Source organism: Fundulus heteroclitus, chromosome 10, assembly GCF_011125445.2.
Source record: "Fundulus heteroclitus isolate FHET01 chromosome 10, MU-UCD_Fhet_4.1, whole genome shotgun sequence".
NCBI classification, from domain to species: domain Eukaryota; kingdom Metazoa; phylum Chordata; class Actinopteri; order Cyprinodontiformes; family Fundulidae; genus Fundulus; species Fundulus heteroclitus.
The window spans coordinates 6,927,754-6,952,892 of NC_046370.1; the positions used below are offsets into that span (position 1 = coordinate 6,927,754).

A 25,139-nucleotide genomic window follows, 5' to 3' on the forward strand; every position below is an offset into this window, starting at 1 on the left:
GGGAGCTACTTGTACCAATAAAACAGTCTAACTCAAGATATGCCGAAAAGTTTCTGCTTGCTGTCCTTTAACTTGAAATGCCAATTGCCTTGAATGGGGTAGAGCAAATATTTTGTACTGTCTTCAAAGTTTGTTGTCCATCTCAAATTCTAGGGTTTTTACAAAGGTGGAATTTGAAGTAATGCTTTGTTGCACTCACTTGCAGCCTTGTAAAACACATAGGATGCTCACAATAAACACAACGTAAAATAAGAGATGAATCGGGAAAAGGGGGCTTTGCCAGTCAGTGAAGCAAATCCATCCTCAACAGACTAATGCATGCCTTATATAAAACAACAACACATCTTTGCTTGTGTCAACAACCCCTTACTCCACAGCTCAGTCTTGTGTGCATCTTTTTCTTCCTGCAAAAAAACGTCCCATCAGCACTCTCTAATGGGCGAGGTGTAGAAAGAGAGAAAAAGACAGCGATGGAGCAGAAAGGGGAGTGAGAAAGAGAAACCGTAAGCAGCGGTGCTTGTTTGACCCTGGTGAAGTGAATAATGAGGCTGAGGCGCACCCTGTCATTGTCCCTGCAGCAGCCTGTGGCCACAGTCACAGAGGAAAAATAAGGGTAGTATCTATCAGAAGACGGCACACTTATCTGACATTTAAAGCCGAAACAGTTAATAAACATAAACTTGTTAGTGAAGTTTTTCCCCTTTGATGCCTTATGCATAAGGCCACATAAGCTCTAAGCATCGCTTACATTGGTATTCAGCCATATTTCTTCAAGAAAGTTTTGTTATACCACTTTGACAAAGCATGGGTATAGGTACATATAAAGATATTTGAATATCATTGAAAACTTAAACAAACTTGCCAAAAATGTTTTTTTTTTTTCAGAATATTTTAATATTACGTAACAGCAAAAAATAAAGGATGAATGAATAGGGAATATCCGCCAGCTGAAACGCATGTTCGTGTTGGGGTTCCCAAACTTTTCAGCCGGCGAACCCCAAAATAAGAGCGCCAGGGAATGCTGACCCCCTTTTGGCAGCTGGGTTTTAAAGCCTGCCTCCTTGCTAGCAAGTTAGAATTATTTTAACTGCTTTCCAAGACATCACCTGGCTGCTTCAAATCAGAGACGACCTGGTAAAGGAATACAAATGTCTCAGTATCAGGAACCTTCAACGCAGTTTAAAACACACACAGTGACGTCAACGAAAAGATAGGACTTCAAAGGGCAAGTCTTATAAATTGGGAGTAAAAGGTGTCTTTAAAGAACAACTGAAACTTTTGAATTAGCTTTTCTTCACAATCTTGCCAAGGCTGTAGCTTTCCCTGCTGCTTGTGCATCTTTTTCCTCTTCTACTCATTTTCCCATCAATATACTTGATGGAATATACTTGATTACAGCATTTTGAACAATAAGTATCCAACTAGGCACCACTCTTAGCAATTTTGCAGTTAATAAATGCTCTACCTTCATGTCACAACATGGAAACCAAACCCAGATATCTAGACCTAACCTAAGTCCTTCCTCTAGCCCTGATCTAAGCCTATAGCAAACTACATGGACAAGTTGACAAATTATTTATTGTTTATTAGTCTATGCATGGTTGTAAACTAGGAGAGAACTTGGATAGGTCTTCCTCTGCCCATGTGTTACCAGTAACATCATTCACAAACCAAGAAATAGTTCCAAACTGCGGGGCCCTAGAGTGGTTTTGGGTCTGACAGTGGTGTTTTCATAAAACCTTTTGATGAAACGGGCTTTTCTATGCGAGGTGATAAGATCTCCTCTTTACCTGAGAACTAGAAACTGATTCCAGGATGGATCATTTTCATATTAAGACTAAAGCAGTTTCTCAAAGAAGATGAGTGCACTAGACATGATTAGCATCCAGCCCATGATAGTCCTTTAGTTAATTTTGGTCTTTTTTAAGGTCATTTTAAGATTTATGTTCAGTATAATGTCTATATGACAAGTTATCTTGCTATGCTGTTTTATAGTTTATTAACCTGTTAAACTTTTGTTAAAGGGTAATCTGAGCATGCACTGCAAATTAACAAAGGCTATAAATATTATAGTATTTGTTTATACTTAGGGTGCGTCCCCATTCAAATTAATAAGAACGAAAATGAGAAAAAAGACGCCTGCAGTTATAATACTTTTGTTCTGAAAAGCCAGTCTCTATAGCAACCTATTGTGGCTTACCATTCGTGCGGAGACCGCCGGACAACTGTCAAGACAGCGGTCTTCCCCTGATTGTGTAGATTATAGCTTGGATTTTTTTTCTAAATAATCCTTTTTTAACTCTTTTTTTGTGTGATGAGAAACACCAAAGCAAAATACAGCAACGACTTCACCAGAATGCCCCACAAAGAAAACACAAACAGCTTTACAACAATAATGATCAGACCCTTCCTGAACTTCAATCATCAATCACCATAAACAAACAAACAAAAATCCCCTCTATCTAATAGCTAATAGCATGCCATCCTCGTTTCTCTTCGCATATCAGACAACAGCTGCGTTCACCTTGATATGAACTATAAAGTTAATCTGAGCGGTGCCAAAGGGGCACGCACGCTTCAAACTTTGCTACTGTGCTCCTTTGCCAAAATAAAAGCAAACTGGACATTAAAAACTCAAACATGAACAGAATGTCTCCCGAGATGAGAACACGGAAAAGGGCGGAGGTGGGACTCACCCAGAGGGATAAAACCATAAGTGGGGAGAAGCAGGAAAAGGTTTGTGCGTACTGTGGAAGGGATGCCAGGATGAACAAATTGCAAACCAAAGCGGACGTGTTCAAATGTATTACATTGAATTACTGTGGCAGCAACACAGACAGGAGATCAGAGAGATGGAGATCCACTGGGAATGGTTTGCCACACTTGGGACAAAGAAAATGGCTGCTATGATGTGTTCAGGTGTAATACAAAGTAAAATAAAATGCTAAATAGGCCAAGCAACTCTTACTTTAAAGAAAATAACATCGAATGCTTTAATACTCCAACAAAATATGTGAATAAGTGTGGAATTCTTTTGTATGTGCAAATATTGGTGGGTGCTTTTTAAATGGTTGTAAACCACCTTATTGCTACACGCATTGATTTACAAAGTCATCTTTGGGGCCACTGTGGCTCAGTGGGGAGACTAGTTATCTTGTAATCTGTAAATTGCAAATCCCAGGCACCCCAATGCAAACATGCGAATGGGTGACTCCAGTGTAAAGCATTTCGAGGGCTCAGTATGACTGAAATAATGCTATGTAAATGCATTGCTTTCACTATTTGCCATTGATTTGTTCTAAATTAAACTAATGAAGGGACCCTGGGTCTGAGACTTTGACTACAACTGCACTTAAGTCTAAAAAACAAAGACATGAGACTTGACATGGATTTGCAATCTCAAAGATGAGATTTAACATCGATTTGAAGCGTGTACTTCGTTTAACTGATGTCTGGTTTTCCCGAAGCTATCTTGCTTTTACTTAATATCAGCCATTATAGATTATAATTAATAATCTCCAGTCCAGCAGTTCAAAGAGCAACCATTACGGCACACTGTGCCTTAAAACTTTTACTATTTAGACAAAGGTTTGTAATGTAAGTTTAAAACATGTTTTCCTAATCTTGAAAATCCTCAGACTAAGAAAGAACATTCTTAGTTATTCTAAATAAAAGCCTTTTTGTTTGATTTATTCACAAGTCTGACTAACAGGTGTTTCAATAATTCACTAATTATCCATCCATCCATCCATCCATCCATCCATCCATCCATCCATCCATAAATAAAAATACATTAAACCAATAAAGGAGAAAAAGGTATCGGCCAGTTTTTCAATATCAGTGAAACTGAGAGAAGGACTGAGTTTGGAGATATTCTAAAGGTGGAAGAAAAAAGTTTTAAAAAGATGATCGATGTAATTATCAAATGACAGGTGAGGGTCCAGTCTCACACAAGGCTGGCGCTAAAAGAGAGGGATGACGTGACTGGAAAGAGAGATGGCGGTTATGGAAGATGATCGGACCTGAGGAAGAGTAATATGGCTTCGGCTTTGTTTAATTGGATAAAGTTTTGACTCATCCATGTCTTTATTTCCTCCAGCCAGGTGACGAGGGTAGTGGATGAGGAGAAAGATAAGGATCCTTTCTACTTCTTTCTTTGAAAAAACAAATGCATATTTATACTTCTGAGATAAGCAATACCCCATATTAATATTAAAAGTGTCCAGCAGTTCATAACACCTATTGAATTAAATACTCCTATAAAGATAACCGTTTAATGCTCATGTTAAATTTAGAAAATGCATGATTTAATACATAACCAGATACATTTGGTCTTACGGGCAGATGAGATAGTACGTATTTGATGAGAGATTGTTACTTTGAGCTAATAGAAATTTGAAAATTGACTTGGAGAAAAACAATTGAGACTTGACTTGGACTTGTAAAAAATGACTATCTGGCTGATAAAGATATTTTCACAATGTGACCAGACACGGATTTAACTAAAACTAAAACCAAATGTTTTCCTCTTTATATGCTGTTCTGTGACCCGTGTTTGTTTTCAGTTGCCTTCACGTTTTTGCTGAATTTGTAACATGGATCTGCTATGTAAAATCAAAGCGGAGATCATGACCACCCAAAATGGAAGCAGAAGAAAGGAAGTTGATGATTAGGTAACAGTGCAGCACTAGCTTGTAAGCATCATCCTAAGGGCTGATATCTTCATCAGTGCTCAGAATGAACACAAGTCCTCCACTAAAGACTGGAGCTCTGTCCAGCCTGCCTGCCCAACGCTACTGCCAGTCCCAGCCATGAATATGGAGCTGTTCTGTGGCTGGGAGCTTGCTTATGTTTTCTGTCTGATATCTAGACCCCATTCCCATTTCAAAGGCAGGTCCACCCGGGGCCTTGACTTTTTGATCTGCCTGGCGACTGAGTCGACCACCTGCATGTGGGATCAGCTGCCAGTGAGAGCAGACAACCCCTCAGCTTCAAAATATACATCCTCTTCCCCCTCATTCCCCTTTTGCTGCTTCATTGCCCTTCACTGTAACCCCCCCACCCCACCCCCATGCTTCCGTGAAGTTGCCAGAAGCCTCAGCGGTCCTGCCTGGGTGTGGAGCTGCATCCCCTTCCCAAATGTTCTGACCGTAGGTGGGTGAAATGCTTGAGGTGTTCAGTAAATCAGCTGGAAGGATTTTGCTGTTGTCAGAGAGTCATCTTGTATTTATGAAAGCCTCGGTGTCAACATGTCACAGAGAAAAGAAGAGGCCTCAGTCGAGGCTATGGCCTTTTTTAATCAGGAACAGCAGACAGCTAGCTTTGGGTTTCTGTCATGCATAAACAGAGAATGCCTCTTCAACTTCAACTTTCTAGTTCAAGTTTGTTTTCGTCCAAACATACAGTGGCTTGCACAAGTATTCATACCCCTCGAATTTTTCAGCATATTGTCACATTAAAACCACAGAAATAAATATATTTTATTGAAATATTATGTAAAGGAACAACACAATGTGATATATATCTATGAAGAAGAAAGTAAATTATACATGATTTCTTTTTTTTTCTTTTTTATAAATAAAAAAATTAAAAGAGCATTGTGCAAAAGTATTCAAGCCCGCCTGCGTTAATACTTTGTGCAAACCCCTTTTGATGCAATCCCAGCTGCAAGTCTTTTAGGGTATGTCTCTACCGGCTCTACACATCTGGTGAGTGAAATTTTTGCCCATTCTTCTTTGCAGTCAGATAAGATGGAGAGGGTTTGTAAACAGCAGTTTTCAGATCTTACCACAGAATTTGGTTTAGGTCTGGACTTTGACTGGGCCATTCTAACACAAGAGTATGTTTTGTTTTAAACCATTCTATTGTAGCCCTGGCCTTATGTTTAGGGTTGTTGTCCTGCTGGAAGGTGAACCTTCACAGCAGTGTTTTTTTTTCTAAGATATTTGGCTCCATCCATTTTCCCTTCTGAAGAGAAGCTCCCCCAGAGCATGATGCTGACACCACCATATTTCGCAGTGGGGATGGTGTGTTCATATTGATGTGCTGTGGTAGTTCTCTGCCACACATAGCATTTTGCATTTTGGCCAAAAATATAAATTTTCTCTGATCAGTCAGACTCACCTTGAGCTATTCTGCAATGGATAGAAATGTCAGATGTGCAAAGCTGGTGTAGACAAACACCAATGGAGGAAGTAGGTTCTGTAAAGTAATGTCTCAGGGGGCAAAGTAATGTCTCAGGGGGCAGAATAAAGATGTGTGGCACAATTTTCAGATTTTTATTTGTAAAATTAACACAAAAAAGTGTAATTTTCAAATCTTTGGATTATATCAAATAAAATCCCGAGAAAAATAAACACATTTTGTGGTTGCAATCTGACAAAATGTCTTCAGGTTAAGGTGCTAAAATAAATTCTGTATGACAGTCTTCTCCTGACTGATACTTTTGTTCAATGAGAACATTTTGATCCTCTGTAACTTCTTCTAAACTGTGACTCTAGGATGCACATGAAAACATCCTGGTAGGACAGGTGATTTTTACTTCTGGTAAATCTCAGTCAGATTCTCTGAGAGTAATGGCACATGTGAAAACTGATTAATGTCAACAAAGTATTGTCTTAGGGATGTGCGCAATTATACAACCAGGTTACTGGACCTCTGATGTTTTCATCATTTTTTTTCTCTGACACATTGGAATATATTTACTTGAATTTTACAAGATATGTTTTACATTACAGGTAGAGCAGAAGCTATTCCACAATATTACATTTTTAACAATGCAAAAACCATGGATTTAAGAAGTTTGGTAAGGACAGATAACATAAACGGCGTCTATATTTGTGGGACTGGTTCCAACCCAATTAACAGAACCAAATCTAGTGTTTTATACCAATTATCCTCACTGGTGGAGATGCGTTTCCCAGTTTGAAAGTTGTAACATCTTATTTTCGAACAAAACAACAGCTTCTCAGGACGAACGTGTTTCCGAATGTTCCTTACAATAAGTGATATTCACAGAGTCTTAAAGTTAATTGGCTTTCTTGAACCAAGGCTGCAGGCTTAATGAGTGAATAATTGTTTCTCAGCAGGGGTGACAGTCATAAGACCTAAAGTACATTTTGAACAGCGGTGCTAGTTATAGTGTACCACATCAGCAATATAAAGGGACATCTTTTATATCCAGTGGCTGACAACAAAAATCACTCCACATATGCACTTCAGTCTGGCCTTGATGAGAGCTACAATAACTGACCTTTTACAATAAATTAACGCTGCTGCTTATTTGTTTACTTCCATTCAGTTTACTGCAGAACAATATGAAATGCGTAAGTGTTAATATTAGAAAGTAATTGTCCAATGCTCCTGAGTTGAAAATCTGCAACAGCAAAAAAAATAAATAAAAAAATACAAATACTTGAGCCCACCTCTACGTTTGTATCACTGGGAAAAGCTTACATATTTGTAAAAGGCTTTTATAAACTCAACTTCTTCTGTTGCCTTTCCAATTAATGCAGGGTGACAAAGCCAGTGACATCAAAAACAAAAATACAATTAATCAACAACTGGAAACACTTTGCTAAAGTATAGCAGACGCGGGGGGGGGGAATCATTCAGGCATCCGCATCCTGGACATCATTTCTGCTCCAGTTCTGCATCTCTGGTTCTAAATGACTCCAGACTTCATGTTTAACATAAAACTCTTTTCTTTTATGCAAACAGCAAAGAAATGCGAGCAGTAGGAGAGGTTTGCAGTCAGGGCCTCAGCCTGCAGAGCCCTCATAAATCCTGATTTCAGCAAGGCACTAACCAGAGGAGCCGAGGCACACCGAGGGAGGGGGGGCATGCCTCTTAAAATGCTACGTCTGATTAAGTCTTCCCATTAGGTGACAGCTGAACTTTAACATTAATATGATAATATTGAAATAAGTGCGTGTTATTTACTTCAGCTCCAGAGAGGGTGGAGGGGAGAAGAGAAGGAGGGGGAGGGAATGATGAATGATTTCTGGACAGCTTTGGGTGACAAGCCAGGCGAGGTGACCCCTCCCCACTCCTCTGCACATAATCAGACTTGACAAAATGGAGACATATGCAGAAATATTGGTTACAGTCGGCGTCCCAGCCCCTCTCAGGCCTGTCCCTCCCTACTTGGTGCCGGTCGCCCCGTGAGCCACCCGGCAAATTGTCTAAGGGTACTGAAGCATCTATTTCAATTGGCACATCCTTCCTGCCCCGGGATTTTACATTTAGTCGGTGTCATTTACATATTACTCTTAATCAAAATCCACAACGGGCAAGGAGGAGAGAGGATAAAAAAAAAAAAACACAACAGAGAGGAAGAAACAAAAGTGTGGCGTCACGGTTCAGAGCTAAGCACACCAGCACTTTATGAAATGGAGATGTGACAAGATATTAACTGCGGTCGCGTGTGTCTCCATGCGTGTTTGTATAAGGAGGGGTGTGCACGAGATAATGCAAGGCCAATTGATATGTCTGCGTCTGAATGCTTGCACTTGTGCCGTTTGTTGGGGGGCTGCTTTGTGCATGAAGCAGAAAGTCAGAGAAACAAAGAGTGGAAGTTGGATTTGAGAAGAACAAAGAAAAGGAAGAAAAGACATGTGCAGTGCACACTTGTCTCCGGCTCTTTTGTTAGCTGGATCGTTTACGGGGTTGCTCTCATTAGACCTGAGCCACGACTCCATCAAACTGCACATATTTCTTTCTGTGGTTTACCCTCAGTAATTTGTCTAATCTGAACGATTCACAAAGATAGAAGCATCTACATAAATGAAAATATTGTTTTGGAGAGAAAAGAGCTAATTATAACTTTGCTGATATATCTCTTTATATTGAGATCCACCTGTAGAAATATACTGTAGAAAGAAAGACAGAAAGAGGTGAAGAAAGAAACTCCCAATTTTCCCTTACTACACATTGTCTTTAAGTAATTTGCTATAGCTTTTCTGATTATTAGTAAAATGGTTTTTTTTTTATTCACCAACGGCTCGCAAACTACTTAGACACAATACACAGAGAAAGAGGCAGAAACAGGGTCCCTACCTGCTTCTTACCTTCTCAGCATGCCGGTGAGGATGCGGGAACTCTTGCCCAGATTGGCGTCCGTTTCTCTCAGCTGGGAAAACAGAGCCAACGAAAGACGGATTTCAGTTTTTGTCCTGAACAAACCGCTCAATAAAACCACTTCAGCACAATCAACAACCTCCAGGAGCAATGCATTAATACTTCATATGAAATATGAAGTATGAAGCTTTTTACGGAGGAAGGATAATACGAAAGGTCTTTTTTACTTTTACAAATATTAAATGACTATAAAATCTCTCGACCATGGCAATAAATCTTTAGCATTTTAAATTTTTAATTTCACCTTAATTAATTGTTTAGCTGTTAATGAGATTGAGCATGCGAGAGATGTGACTTTCTATCTTCGTACACCATAGAAACACAAGGCAGATATGCAGGTCTGTGGTAGAGGTACAACCATTTAGTTGCAGGTTGGCTTTGTCTTTGACGGAGGTGTTATACGTTACTTTCACAAGGGATTTTAACATTATAATCTTTGTTATACTGTTAACAGGTCCGAACAATCTCTGGAACAACCAGTTTTACTCAGACTTTCAGATAAATGCAATTAAAACCAGCAATATCCTTAAATACAAAATGTATGACCTCACCGACTGAACTCCGTATTGCTTTTATTATGAACAAATAATCCACTTCCACAGAACCATGAATGCTGGGTCATCTGGTTTTTTATTACTTTAATATATTTACGTAGCTACTGCTATTTAAAATGTTTGCAATGAAGAAACATCATTTCTATTAGAAAGGCCCATTGACCTGGTTAGTTTGGTTTGGACAGTGATTGTTTTTTAAAGAAAACTGTACATTAAGAGAATCCACAATAAAAGCTTTCTATTTTACCTTAGTTGTTTGCTGGTCTAGAAACAACTATTGACAAAACCACCCACTCAGCAAACACTAGGAGCCAGTTTATCCACAACAAGAACATGTCGAACGTGTGTAAAAACAGCCTTTTTTTCCCCCTTAATTTCAAAGTCTATAAATCTGTTAGCAATGTCAGTCGTTTCAAACAAATCTTCTCTGGCTTTAATCATGTAGTCAACAGCAGTCGCTCAAATGGCCTTCTGCCCATCTTGCAGCAGAGCTAACATCAGAATAGTGTAAAAGGAAAGAAGAATAAGCAGCACCTTTACTTTTGACGTACATAGCAAGCGTTACGTGTCCTTGAAGCTACCCTTGAAATAATGATCATGGCTATTCAGGAGTAATTGCATTGGATATTTCCCTTTTCTTGCTGTATTTTCTCTCTTTTCTTTCTCTCTGCCTTTTTCCCCCCCTCAGGGGTCACAGGAATGTTTTCATTCCACCCTATTATCAGATTTAGGGACTTCAACAGTAAAATGATTTGGCAGAGATGTTGCCAACATGGTGTGAAAGAAAAAATAAGCTGACACGGCACTGAGTGAGCTGCCACTAACATCTACCTGCAGTCGTGTTTCCAGAGGATGATGGAGGGAGAATGGGGAATACTCATTGCAGAGAATTTTCTCTCTACTTAGCAGGGAGTCATTTATCTCCATCTTTCACAGGATAATAGCTCAAATGAATTCCCTCTCACACAGTATGTTTTCATTAGTTTGTTGCATTTGGTTTTCAATCCTCGGTTTTACATCTTCTTCCATTTGCCCCCCTTTTCATACAATGATTCCAGCAGCGTGCTTGTTTCTGTTTTTCTGTTTTCTCTTCCACTCTGATATTCAGGCACTCTTCCCTCCCTTCCATCGCTGCTACTTTCTTTATCTTCTTCCATCTTTCCTTCTTACCCTCTGGCAGCCTGGGCTGATGCGATGCAGGTTGCCAGAGCCAAGGATACGTGTGATGCGGGGTAGGAGGTGGGGGACCTTGGGTTTGGGCCCTCTGGCAAAGACAACAAGTCCAGCAGTTTGCCTGATGTCTGCTTCTACCCATAGATGTGTCCCCCAGACACTTCACACTTTCTCCCAAAATACACGCCCACCCCCCGTTTCATATTCCTTCCTCCTTAACCTGAAATGGAAACCAACTGAAATTTGTGTTCAGTCGAGTGTCTAAAATTAACTGTGGTTGCCTATATATGGAGGGAGTGAGATGAAGCTGTTTCTCCCATTTATTCTTCCCCCAGCACAGCTCCAAAACATACACAGGCTTTAATTTGAGGGAGTCAACCGCATACAGAAATGCAACAATTATAAAAGATTTTTTTAGCTAATTGGCTTAAACAGCAAAATTAATTTACTGATCTTGAGGATAGCACAAGAATGAGTGTTTACAGGTTTTCTGCATATTTTAATCGGTTAAGGACTTGTTAGATCTTTAATGACTTAAAAAAAGTAAATCAAGTTAGTAAGACTTGGATGCAGAAGTTGAATAATTATGTTAGATTTGTTGCAACTCAGCCTAAATCCCTTTTAGGAGGTTGCAGTGAAGCTACACACTTATAATAAACAAGCTTCTAGCATAAATCTAGTTGGATATTTGACCACTGTTCTTATCAGAAAAAAGTAGAATTAACCTAAATAAGTTATTTCCTCAGATACAGACCCTATTCATGGGGCTATTCCTGTTGTTTTATCCATTCAAAAACTTCGAGAAAAAAAAAATGTGTTTGAAATCATTGCCTTGCTTGAACACCCAAATGTGGTTCAACTGGCCTGCTGTTGATTTGAGGTTTTTATAATGCACCAACACCCCTGACAGCAAAACCGACCCGCTGCATGATGCTTCCACAGCCATGCTTGACAGTTGGTGCATTTTGTTTTGGTTCAAGTATGAAAGCCTTATCTTAACTTGTCCAAACATACTTTGCCATTATGGCCAGATAGCTCAATTTTGTCTGGTCTTACTGTCATTTTTTTCTCTTTCCTGAAGGCATTTAGGTTATCCTTGAGGGCAGTTGCAACTTTTCACTTAAGCTTGGAGATGTGGGTTGTGGTAGGGATTTTCTTTTTGGTCGGAACGCCGCAAGTCCATGTTGATACTAAACTTGCTTAGCTGTTGACCCGGACACAGCGGTTACAGCTGATTCCAGGTTCACTTTTGCCTTGGATGTTAAAACTAACGGATTTGTTCACAGATGCATCAGTAGAGTAGCTATGAGAGGATAGTAGGTCATTCTTCTTACTTCATCAGAAAACGGTCTACTAGCGCCCGGCACAGTAATGAACACTGCCACTGGCAAAGCTACAAGGAGGAGTGCAGATGAGGCATGTGTGTCACAAACAGCAACAATAATGAGTTGAAGATGTTGGCGTTATAAAACCTAAACATAAGCAACAGTTAAGGTGAAAATTACTCATACCAGCAGCAGATTTAGCTTTGAATTACTATTGTAAGTTTTTAAATATGTTTTCTCTGACTGGAAGTAATATCAATATTTTGGAGTAACCCGGCCTGAATCCTGACTTAAATCTGACAGAATATGTGAAGGGAGCTAAAGATTAGGGTGATGTTTAGGGGGCCTCCCAACATCAAAAACCTGAAAGGCATCATCAAATATAAATTGTCAAAATACCAACAAAAACAGAAAAACAACAACTGGTTAGGAATTAGAAAAAGGGTTTTATTGCTGTAATGCCAGCCAATCTTTTCATTGATTATTATGAAGGATATAAATAACTGTCGACGTGTATTTATCAAAATGGAAACAGAAAATTTAGTTTCATTCTACATGTATACTACTTTTACATTGTTTTACTATCTTTTGAGGGATTTCTGTTTGCCAAGCAGACACTTTTTGGTTGAATGATGTTGACTTTAAATCTACATTTTATTTGGCCTTGTCAGTAGCTTATAATCACTGGTGTAGCAATACCTTGGAATTAAGAAGAAGGATAAACAGCTTGCAAAATTAAATGCAATTTCCAAGGTATGCTGAAGTATGATGGGGACATGTGAAAGTGGAGGTCCTCCAGTGCTCCAGCTTTAGGTTTGGATTCTTCCAGGCAATAAGCTCCAAGAGTGAAGAGCAAAGCATTCAGGCTTTTTTACATGCCCTTTTATCTAATATTTCTGTAGGTCACATTTTACAAGATTGCACTACAACTGTTAGACAAGACCTGTAATTATAAGACAGTTGTTTTAATATGTAAATAATTAAGTTTGCTCAATTGTATATGGGCTTCAGCCAAATCCGTCATTTCAAAACTCCGTAACACTCTGAACTCAAATTGTGACAAATGTCACTATTTCTATGTATATATATATATATATATATATATATATATATATATATATATATATATATATATATATATAATATATATATATATATATATATATATATATATATATATAGACATACATACATACATACTTATATTTATAGTGTTCCTCTATTGTTCTGTGTTTCTCTCCATTTGCCTTGCAGTGAAGTTTCGCTCACATTATGAATGTGCAGTTGGATGACAATAAAGTCCAAGTCCAAATCAAAGTCAAATAATGATGGGTTATATGTTAAAAATCAAATGGGCATGTGGAATACAAAGATGAAGAAGCAAGTGTTTTATCCTTTAAATCATTAATACTGTTTTTTTTCCTCCACACACAATGCTGGAAAAATTAAAAGCTAATTCAAAACTTTTTCAGACTTTTTAAGACTGAGTCAAGCTTCTCATTTTAAACCAAATTCATTCAAAAACTGAATTTAACTGATAAAAAAATGGATAATATATCTTTTGTTTCTGAATAACCCGTCTTCTTTCATCTGAGGGGTGATTGACTGTTTGGTCAGACAGTTTACGCTTGGAAATGATGTTCCAGCCAGATAAAGATGCCAAACACACATCAAAAACCAGATTTGAAATGGAAGAAACAGTAGGCTATTGGAATTAAAGGCCAGCTTTCTGTCAAACAAACAAAACAAACAATAACACTATTTTATACAAGTGCTACCTCTTTTCATAAAAAGAGAATTCAGATAATCACTTGCTAATGGCTATAAACTTTAACTTTGATATGTTGTAAGGACAGAGACTAAAGTTGCAAAACAGATTAAACGAGGAGAGTTTTTCCATTTTTTATCCTTTGTATCATAACACTAATCCTGCTTTATACCAGAATGCTGGTTAAACAATCATATTGCTCTGAACTGAATCATCCTACCGGGAAACATTTAGCTAACTGCCTTCAATTTGCAGCATAAAAGCTAAAAACAAAAGTTCATGTGTGGTTGTGTAAACTATAACGAGCGTACAACCAAAAGGTTCATTTGAGCTATTATATTTCATATTCCACCTATTCAATGCGGGAAAGGTAGTGCGTAGTCCTTTTCTCTTTGCATATTGTTTTTTTTTTTTTTTTTTAACTTAACTTTTGCTTTATAAACTTCCTTTAAAGCAGCGCGTGTAAGTTTGTGTACATGCGGCAAGGAGAGTTTAAGGAAAAGGAGACTCATGGGAAGAGAGGAGCAGGAGAGAAAGAGAGTCAAAGAAAGGGAGCAGGTACTCTCAGTAGACACTATGGAGCGTTTTGAAAGGAGACGTTTGATTTTCTTTGAAATCGTCTGTGCGGGGCCGGCTGCCATGTTATGATCTTTAAGCATTCTGCGTTGAGTGGGCCAACGGGGCCGGGCCCCCTTTCCTTTCTGTGTTTGGTCTTGTCTGTTTCTGCCTACCTGTGCGTTTGGCGAGCTGCATGTTAGGAGGGGGGGCAGAGCTAAGGATTAGGGGGTGGGGGCTCTCTGAGGGAAAAGTCAGATGGAGAGAATGAAAGTGGAGAAGTCTGGTGAAAGGTAGAAGAGGAGTGGAGGGGAAGCAAGAGGACACGGTGAAGCCCACCTATTTCAATAGAAAAGAATAAAAGGAACGAATCCTGGAGAAAGAATACAGGCAACCTGATCACACTTTGCAGGATGCGTGTAGACTGAAAGATAGAAGACTTAAAATATCCGCAACACTGGAAAGCAGCGATATCCATAAACAAGTGCCCGACTTACTTTGTCAGTCCAATTCAGCTGACTCAGTAGGGACACAAGTATACACAAGAATTTGTGTTTACTTGACAAACTCAAAAAGACGGCAAAATATGACAGAGATGCTAACGAGCTGCCACAGCTTATGGTTTTGCATGCACTTGTCAGAAGGGAGCACCCAGTTTGAGCAGGTGGCAGGAGGGTACTTACCCTTTCTCTGGCTCTCTGAATCTTCTCACGATCAGTGTGAAGGTTGGAAAGAATCTCTTGCCCCACTTGTTCTGCAAAAAAACAAACAAAAGAAAAAGGATGCATGTGTGAGAAAACAGTGTGCGCAGCAGTGTTGAAAAGATAGCAGGCATATTTGATACAGTGTTACATACTATTACTGTTGAGTGAAAAACTACTGAGAGAGAAGTTTCTGTTTACACACTTGAAGGGAAGATTTCATCATACCAGCGCCTTAAAAGTATAAAAAGCAACCTGCCTTTCCATTGTTTTTTGAAAGGAGTTAAGTCGATGCAAAATACACTTTTGTGACAAAAAAAAAAAAGCCTCCTTGAAAACACAATCAACAGTCCCATAAAAGTATGCAACATCACAGTGACACTGCCAATAATCTTAAACAGAAACGGTTTCTTTTCTGAAAGCCCCACACACATTTATTTAAAAGGGAAATCGTTGAATGAATGCCTTTCAGTCGCCTACAACCTCTTATCCATGCGTGGTCGTGGACAGGCTGGTGCCCATCTCTAGCGAGACATACAGGACAAACAACCCTGCACACCTAGGGGCAATTTATGGAGACCAATTCCTCTAACAGTCAACTTTTTTGGGACAGCAGGGGGAAGCAGGAGAACTCAAACATGCAGAAAGAGGCTGGGATTCGAACCCAGGACCTTCTTGCCGCAAGGCAACAGAGCTGCCAATTACGTTACAGAGATGCCCAAACAAAATTGTGGCCGTCAAAACACGCAACTCTGGATCCTGCATGTACACAGTAAGAAAATGTCCAGGTTGTTGGGAAAAAGGGAGTGCTTTCACACCTTCAGGCACGTCAGACTAACGATGCTATACAGATACAGAGCAGAAATGAAATCCGCCTGAATCCTGACAGGAATTTTGTTTTTTTAACATTACAATTTCCGTCATAAGCAGCCATTCATCACAGCTTAGTGTTCCGTACTTTATTATCAATCTTCAGCAACTTTCAGGCCACATGCTCGGGGGGCCTTGTGCCTGGTTTCTCCCTTTTGTGATTTTTTTCATATTATTTCTCAAATATGCGAATGGAAATTAATACAACTATTGTGTCCTTCAAGTAGAAAGAACGTAGTTTAAAAGTTGATAGTTCTGCCCCATTTTTGCCCTTTCAATTTATGGAGACCATTCCTAAGAGTGACAAGTATGTACACAATCAGTTAGCGAAAACTCAAACTACAATCATATGAAACTAAAGAATCTGTAAAACACTGAGAAATTTGAAGTCGAAGGCTTTCTATGAAATTATCTGATTTGTCAGCAAAAGTCCAGTTTTTGGCCTCAGGAGGAGGTCCTGGCAATTTTTGCAGGAAAACGATTAAGGGACAATCATTGTTTCAGATTTAAATAATCAAAATAATGAATATTCGGAAAAAAATAGCTTTAAAAAGTTTCTCTTTTTTTTTTTTTTTTTTTTTTACACATTTTTTAGCCAAATGTGTCTTTTCAATTAAACCTCAATTAGAATATGAGTTGTTATACTCTTTAGAACAGTTAAATGTTCCTGCAGTGAAGCTCTGAACAGCAATAATAGTATTCACTGCTCCATGTACTGTAGATGGAAACACATTCGCCAATATACCCCAGCAAGCCACTTCAGAAGATCTCCCGGTATTATCGTGACCAGTGTCATTTTTCTGCCCCTTATATTTCTTACAAAACAGGAAGAGCAAGTGAAAGCTTGAATTTGATGGGGGGAGAACAAAAAGTAAATAAGTTGCCCTCTTACACATCTACTAAAAATAAGAATGCTATCATTGATGTAACAAGACCATTCCACATTAGTGGTTAAAAATGAGGGAGACAGAGGATGAATCAGGAAAATGGGGGGGGAGGAGAAAAAAAAGTGACGAATCTTTGCATGGATCAAAGACAGGCTTTCAAGCGCACCAAACAAATCCAGAATAAACAACACAGTTGCTGACTGTATTACACTACACAGGTGCCGCACACCAAAGGGCCCACGTGCTGAGCGCCTGTTTGGGGGTGGGGGCTGCAAAAAAAAAAAAGAAAAAAAAAAAAAGGGCTACATCTGGCAGCTAAACAAGAGAAAAGAGAGAGAGGGAGATGATGATAGAGAATGAGAGACGGAGAAAGGGGATCGGGGAGAAGAAGAGGGAAAGAGAAAGCACTGTCAAATGAACGACGTTCGTCTCCCATTCATCCCATTCTCCTCCCCCTTACACTGTAGCTGACTCAAATGTGTCTCTTCCTGCCTTCATTAATTTCTAATCTGGAACAAGACAGATTGAAGGATACCCAGATTAAACAGTGCAGTCAGACAGTCACATGTGACAAATAGGGCAGATTAAAAGACTGAGTGCAGGTATTAATAACCACAGAAATACAAGCCCTCCCCCGTACTGATTGGAGAAGAACAAGGAGGTAAACAGGATGGGAGTTGAAGCGGAAATCTCCCGTTAAAGAGACAAATAACCACATCTATCCATCTCTGTCTGCGGCGTAGCCTCTTTTTTTTTAATAAATGAGTGTGACAAGCACTGAAGGAGTAGTTTTTTTTTGTTTTTAAACAAGTGCATTATTGGAAAGGTTTGCAGTCCGTCAAAAGATAGATGAGGCTGTAGGTGAAAAGATTTTCCAGCCACAATATTGAGCAATAGCAGCTCACATTCAGTAAGAAGATACTCTTTGTGGCAAAAAGTATTAATTTTGTTGGCAATAAAGTGTTGGAGTTTAGAAAGCTTGAGTTAAACTGGAATGAGAAGTTGTTATAGAAGTAGGGGTAAATTAATGATTTGCAGAGAAAAAGAGGACAACACATACTGCCATTTTCATTTTTTACTATGGGTTTGGGCAGTTTCTCAGGAGTTGACTCCTTGGTTCCAGCAAAAGAAACTCAACGCTTCAAAGTATCAAGGCCTTATTATCCAACATTTGTGTCTGACCTCAAAAATGTGCTTCTAGAATAATGATGGAACATTCCCATTTCTTACAAACACATCCCGAAATCTTGTGAAAAGCCTTCCAAAAAGAGTTGAAGCTATTGGAGCTACAGAGGTTCTTAAACAAAATTAGACCTTATAGATTAAGAATGGGATGTCAATCAAGTTCATATGATTATTTGCTCATAATGAGCAAATACTGTTAGGGTTTGAATATTTTAATTCACAGCATTGCTCAGGGCTTTTAAAAGCATTAAGGGTTAAAAAGTCAAGGTAGGTTTAACTGCTGTATACGTGTAAAGAAACAAGTCAAAATAATAAATTTGTTTAAAACTAAGACCAAATATGTTGGCAACATCTTGTTACAAAAGCACAGATGAAGCCCCAGCACTTGGGAAATGGCAGCATTTTGGTTACTTGGTAGAGAAAAAAAAATAAAACCTTAATTTGCAATGAATCATGGCTGACTTAATGATGCAAAAATTAGCATTTTGATAGCTTTGTGTCAGTGGTAAGACTATTTCAGTGTTTTTAAGGAATCTGGGCTGCTTTTGATTCTATTTCCATATCTAAAATAGAACTGCTGAAACTAAACTGCAATATTAGGATAAAGTTAACACAAACAGCACTTAGTTAAAGTACAGTTTGAGAATTATCAAGCTATTATTCCATTTAAAAAAAATGGAATTTGGACAGTCTTAGATTAAGACAAGCATAACAACCAGAATATTTAGACTTATCGCAGCTGGACTAAACACCAATTACAGATTTATTTAAATAAACTACGTAGGATTTGTAAAGGCTTAAATATTTGTGAGAAAACAAAACAAAACAGGATACCTAATTTTCACAAGTGGTCCTAATGTTGTGTACAATCTCATCTTGTAAGATGTTTATATTGTTAGTTTTAACACATAATGTTGTTCTTCTGTCTTTGTTTTCAAACTTTGTAAAGAGAGATTATGAACTCTTCCTAAACCAGTTTTTGAAGTCTAATGAACTCTTCCAAATTTTGGGCAAGGCAAGTTTATTTGTATGACATGTTTCAGCAACAAGACAATTCAAATTTCTTTAAATGATGAAAACATAAAAAAGTAAATTTCAGTGGCATTATAAAACAGAAATAAAGAAAAGGTGAACTTCAGGCTGGAATTTATGAAGTTTCCGATAATAAAAACATCAGAAATAAACAGAAAAGTCAGGGTAAACTCTAAACAAATGGCTTTTTAACATTGATTTAAAATAACTTAGAGTTTCAGCACTTTTACAGTCTTCTAGGAGAGTACTTTAAGAAGGTGGGGTATAACTACTACTAATAGACTTGAACCAGAAGACCTGAAGGAAGGTTGATACGACAACAGATTTTTGATGCTAAGCCATTCAGTGTTTTACAAGCTAAAATAAGTATTTTAAAGTTTATTCTAAGGGGAGGGAGCCATTGTAAGGACTTTAGAACTGGCTTGATATGCTCTCCTTCCTCATGTTATGAGGAACCAGGCCACAGCGTTCTGGATCAGCTGCTGCTGTTTGTAGGCAGACCTGTGTAGACACTGTTGAAGTAATCAATTGAACTGAAGATAAATGCATGGATGAGTTTTTCCAAGATCCTGCTGAGACACTTGTCCTTTAATCTTATTTAAAATTAAATGTTCTTCAGGTGATAGAAGGCCAACTTTGCATTTATGAGCCTGTGAAGGTTCAGGAAATTTGTGGTAGTCATCTGTGGAAAAGGGAGGCATCTTGTACTGATTAGCTTGTGTTGCTGTTGCTTGTAAACTCTGATCCTCCTCTTAAAAGAGTTTAAAATACAAGTAAAAAAAAAAGAAAAAGATACAGTTGATAAATCTGTGACACTCAATGATTTTAAGTATTTTGAAAAAGTATGTTTGGCAGATGTTAAGATGTTAAGGGGTAAAATAATGCAATCAAACAGGCAGCAAGTGGAGAAAGCATCCAAGCAAGCAGAGACAGAAGCAGAGCTGCATTTCTTTCTACTTTTAAGACACACATAATCATAATGAAGCACTCCATGAGCATGAAAGCATATTCAAATGTAAGTGATGGCATCACATTCATGTCTTCTATTAGAAACAAAAAAAGTTATTTTTCTATTAACATGGTCATTTTTCATCATTATTTCCAGCATATCTTCATAATCACCGCCATGTATCAGTCGTATGCAGACAAGTAACCTCGTACAAAGAAGGAAATTTAAATGTGGAAACAAAAAAGAAAAAAAGTTCTAACATGTGAAGTTAAAAACATTTTTTCTCTGGCAATGTCATAATCTTGCATATTCATATTAAAAATATAGCATAATTTGCAAATAATAAGTCAAAACAAAAACTAACACAGGTACTACAAAAAGAAAATCTAAATGAAAAACATACAGTTGATAAAAACAATTCAGCAAGGAGAACTCATTTACAGTTAATGTCCCTGACTTGTTGCTCGTTAGCGTATAAAACATTCCTCGCCTGTTTAAGCAGCTATTAACAATTTAAATAACCCTGGCCCCCAGGCCTTGCTCTGACTCTCTTGTTAAAGATTCCCCCAAAGCTCCATTTAACAAGCCCATTATTCCATTCCATTACATTACATTTACATCAGCACCAGAGCAGCTTCATTTAACTACTTCCTCTAATGTACAAGCAAAAAAAGAAGTATTTTTGTCTAGAAATACCAAATATAATGGAATAAAAAAAATGCTTGTAGAGAGAATTATCCCTATTAAAACATGAGCAGAGCAAACACAAAGCAGATTCTAGCTGTTATCTCAGCTAAAAACATATACATTATGTTGCACAGCAACAAAATCTTTAAAAATATTAGTTATAGTTAAGTTATAATAAAATTTTAATTGCTTTAACTTCAAGCAAAAGTGCAAATTGACAACCTGCATATCTAACCTGGGCTACCTAAATGGCCCGCATGGGAGAGTGAACAAGCAAAAACCAAAATGAACATTTGCCCACAGAGCCCATCAACAAGTAGTATTTTTATAGGTACCGACCAAACTTTTCAAAATGCGATGTAGAGTATGCTCGCTGCAGTATTTGTGCCATGAAGTGCAAAGCTAGCAGTGGGAATACTTCTAATGTGAGGAAGAACCTGGTCACTGCTGCCAATCTAGCAAATTTCTCGCTATATTTAGCAACTTTCCAGACCTATCCAGCGACTTTTTTTCTTAAAAAACAAAACAACTAGCGTAAAATCCAGCAACTTTCTCCTGTGTTATTGGTGACGTCCTGTGAAAACACAAATTTTTCTGCAGTCATTGTCTTGAGAGAGAAGATCTTCCCACTTTACCAAGCACTAGGTACACCTGGTCTGGCGTTCTGTTAGCTGTGACATCACCCAGCGGAGACAAATCATCCACTATTACCATATAACATAGACAGAACCCTGGACTAATGTGTGCTTTTGTGTCTCTGCTCTGTCTTCTCTAACCCCCAGTCGGTCGAGGCAGATGGCCGTTTATACTGATCCTGGTTCTGCTGGAGGTTTTCTTCCCTGTTAAATGGAGTTTTCCTCTCCACTGTCACTTCATGCATGCTCAGTATGAGGGATTGCTGCAAAGCCATCAACAATGCAGACGACTCTACGCTCTTTCAGGAGGAGTGAATGTTGCTTGTCAAGACTTGATGCAATCTACTGGGTTTCCTTATATAGGAAACTTTTTGACCAATCTGAATGATTTGATTGAATTTGACTTTTTAAAAGGGCCTTGAGAATTCTTGAATTGAGTAGAAACTCTCTCACAGGAAGCTGCAGCCTCATCCTTAAAGCCGCCTGCAGTCAGAGCAAAGAAAGCAGAGGGGAGAGCCTCTCCATTCCCACACTGCAAATGCACCCGCACTGAATTAGAAAGAGAGATAAAATATAATATTTAAATGCTTTTTTTCTCTGAAACACTAAAATAATTCCTTGAATTTGATTCACACACAGCTTCAATCCCTTATTCACCTCATTCACTGTGTGCCTCTGATAACTGTTGTTTTGGTAAACATTTGTTTTATATGGTGTGGATTCAGGCACTGTATTGAAATTCATAAATCATCTCATTAGGGTCATTTGTAGACTCAAACAAGTTTAGATATTGAGAAATAAATACGTAAGATTTTATTAATAAATTAACATTCATTACTACATAAACACACACAAGTACCGAAAATAGGTACCGTTAAGTACCAATACCGATTCCCAGGTACAAGGTATCGTGTGAAAGGTACCCATCCCTATCGACAAGACTTTTGAAAATGTTCTGTGGACTGATGAGACAAAAGAGAAACTTTGAGTAAGGTGTGTGTTTCATTCCTACCATAAGTAAAACATGTGGTAGCACGAATCGGAAGATTTGCTGCAATTGTTGCAAACATGAATTCTAACAGGACTATGTTGCAGAACAATCTGAAGCACACAGACAAATCAATGTGTGAATAATCCCTACCCTCTGCCAAACACACACACACACACACACACTTTTTGAGTGGCCTGGTCAAAGTTTGGACTATCCCCACAGTGATGTGAAAAAACATATTGCTGGTTATTATAATAAACCTAAAACATATAAGGTTGTTCATTGCTTATTATTAGATTAAGGGGGGAATTACTTCTTTCACAAAGTGCCAGGCTGGTTATAACTTTTGTTCTGTTACTAAATGAAATCATTTGAAAATTCAGGTTATATTGGATGTAAACTTTTTTTTTTAATGATCTCAAACATAAGTGTGACAAAAAGCAAAAACAGCAGAAATCTGTGGGGAGTAAATACTTCTTTCACAACAGTGTACTTGCAGTCTTGGGATCAAAGATGTAGCATTCCTCCACTTTTTCTTATAAATACACTGCATCAATTAGCTGAAAAATAAATTCTCAGATTAATAATTTAGCGGAAACATCTTTCTGTCATTGCGCCGAGTTCTGAAGAAAAGTGCACCACGGAAAAATAAAATGTTGCTTAGGAAGCAAACAATACAAACTTGGAGAGCGCTCAACTTTCTCGAAGCCGTGGACACATTTAATTGGAGGTATCATCTATTTCAGCCGTCCCTGTCTGTGGGTAGCAGAGTTTGTCCCCAGAGCCAGCAGGGTACAAATCCTGACAGTGCAGCGCTCTGAGGCTCAGCAGAGCTCCTTTTCATTAAGCTGTTGAGACCACTTTGTGAGGGTTACCACACAGACTTATATCTCAACACAAGCCACACATTGCCAACAAACGGGGTATGAAATCCCGACGGATGGTTGAGGGGACGTAAGGAGAAGCCTGATAAATGTTAGGCTATACATTTCCCCTCTTCCAAACTCACTGTTAGCCTAACACACACACACACAGAAAGGAGCAGCAGGAACTTATACGCCTGTGACTCCCAGGTGAGAAAAGTTACCTGTCTTTGTATACTTTCAGAAAAGGCTCCTTTATAAGGACTTTTTTTTAAGTCTGCAACTGCATGGTGACACACTTTCATCACCCCATCAAAGTTTAACCCACAGTGGAACGTATTTGTACTGCTGAGCCCACAGGCCATGAGGCTAGCGCACTCGCAGTGTGAGATAGCTCACAATAAAGGAACGCCAAGCGTTATGTCACAAAGGGGCGAGGAAGATCTGGGGAGTCAGAGTTGCTGTTACAGATAGTTTATGATAATGACAACCACCATTGCATGGGTAAGAGAAGATTCAAGAAGATTCCTTAAGAAGGATATTGTCCCCAGAAGGATTTTTATTATTATTTTAACAGGCCTCTGTCTTGCAGTGTGCTCACTCAAAAGGTAGTGTTAACATGGCGACCTTAATAAGCAGGCAAGGCGAGAGATTAAGCACTTAAAAAGACCCAGACCAAGAAATATTCTGTGTAGATTAAAGCCGGCCCATTACAGTCTATCCTAACTCAGCCCCTGCATTGGCCCTTCCCCTCGCATACATTTGAGTCGCGGTGGGCAGTCAGGGTGAATTTCTGGGGCCTTTCTTCACTTTCGCAGGCTGTGTTTTATTCATCGCCTGTGCCCTGACCCCGCAGAGCTCCTGTTCTGACAAATCACTTCTGATTAAGACAGATCTATGCTAGTCAGCCACTCAACTTGGCTTATTCATCATTCCGCAGAAAATATCCTTCTCTTCTCTCCCTAGCAGCCGTCCCTCCTCCTCCCAGCTCGTTTGCCTGTCCGTCAGACCGGAGCAAAGCACAAAGAAATTTCCGCTGCTGTTTTAAATGGCTGATTATAGACAATTGGTGGATGGAGAGACGTAAAGGCGTCTTATGGGTGATAAGACGCAAGTTTAATGGGTATAAATGACCAGGCCTGAAGGAGAGCAGCTGGTAATAACACAATTTGTTTAAGGCTGTACCAGGGTGAAGAGAACTGAGAGCTAAATTTTCTTTCTATTTAAGCTCCCCCTCCCCTTTTCCCTTCACCTCAACCTCAAAGTCAAATTCTCAAATCGCCAGATTTACATTTTTTCCCCCACAGCAGACGTCCCCTTAACCACTCTACAACGAAAATGGACAAGGTTTGAAAAGAGTTTGCTTGTTTTACATTCATAAAAGTAATTACACCAACATGTCCCAGGGGGCCAAACAGCCTAAACTTTGACACTGCCGGTCAAATATTACATTGCTTTCTTCACGACAGTGACAATTGGTATCGAAATACTTGCTGCATGTGTGATTGCAAATGCAGCTGCTGTATTCACATGTAAAGTTATGCAAGGCGCAAATTACGGCGAGCTCTGTCGTGCCTAGGCATCAAGACAGCCATAAAGCTATTGTGTTAAAATGTCTTACAAACAAGATTAAATTAACCTGAACGACAACCCCACTGGTGGCAAAGGGCTGCGAGGCAGGAGGATTGAGCGGAGAATGAGGGCTCCTACAAGCAAATTGCCTGGACTTAATCAACCAGTCTCACTGAACCATCCAAATGAAAACTAATGGACTTGGATGCCTGCAGTGATTGCCCCGCATGCAACAATGCATGGGCAAGAGCAGT

The 25,139-nt window shown here is 38.8% G+C and overlaps 1 protein-coding gene across 4 annotated transcripts in view; it reads right to left on the reverse strand.

Annotated features, from left to right (window-relative positions):
- Positions 1–25,139, reverse strand: part of vti1a (vesicle transport through interaction with t-SNAREs 1A) — a 164,845-nt gene that overhangs the window by 45,792 nt on the left and 93,914 nt on the right. For 2 of the 4 annotated variants that reach the window (XM_012882350.3, XM_012882354.3), the window contains 2 exons: positions 15,197–15,267; positions 9,069–9,130 (listed from right to left, as the gene is read on the reverse strand). In XM_012882350.3, the coding sequence (XP_012737804.2) occupies positions 9,069–9,130; positions 15,197–15,267 (133 nt within the window). Of the gene's footprint in view, positions 1–9,057; positions 9,131–15,196; positions 15,268–25,139 lie in introns of all 4 variants that reach the window. The other 2 variants (XM_021308521.2, XM_012882355.3) reach the window with 1 other exon arrangement.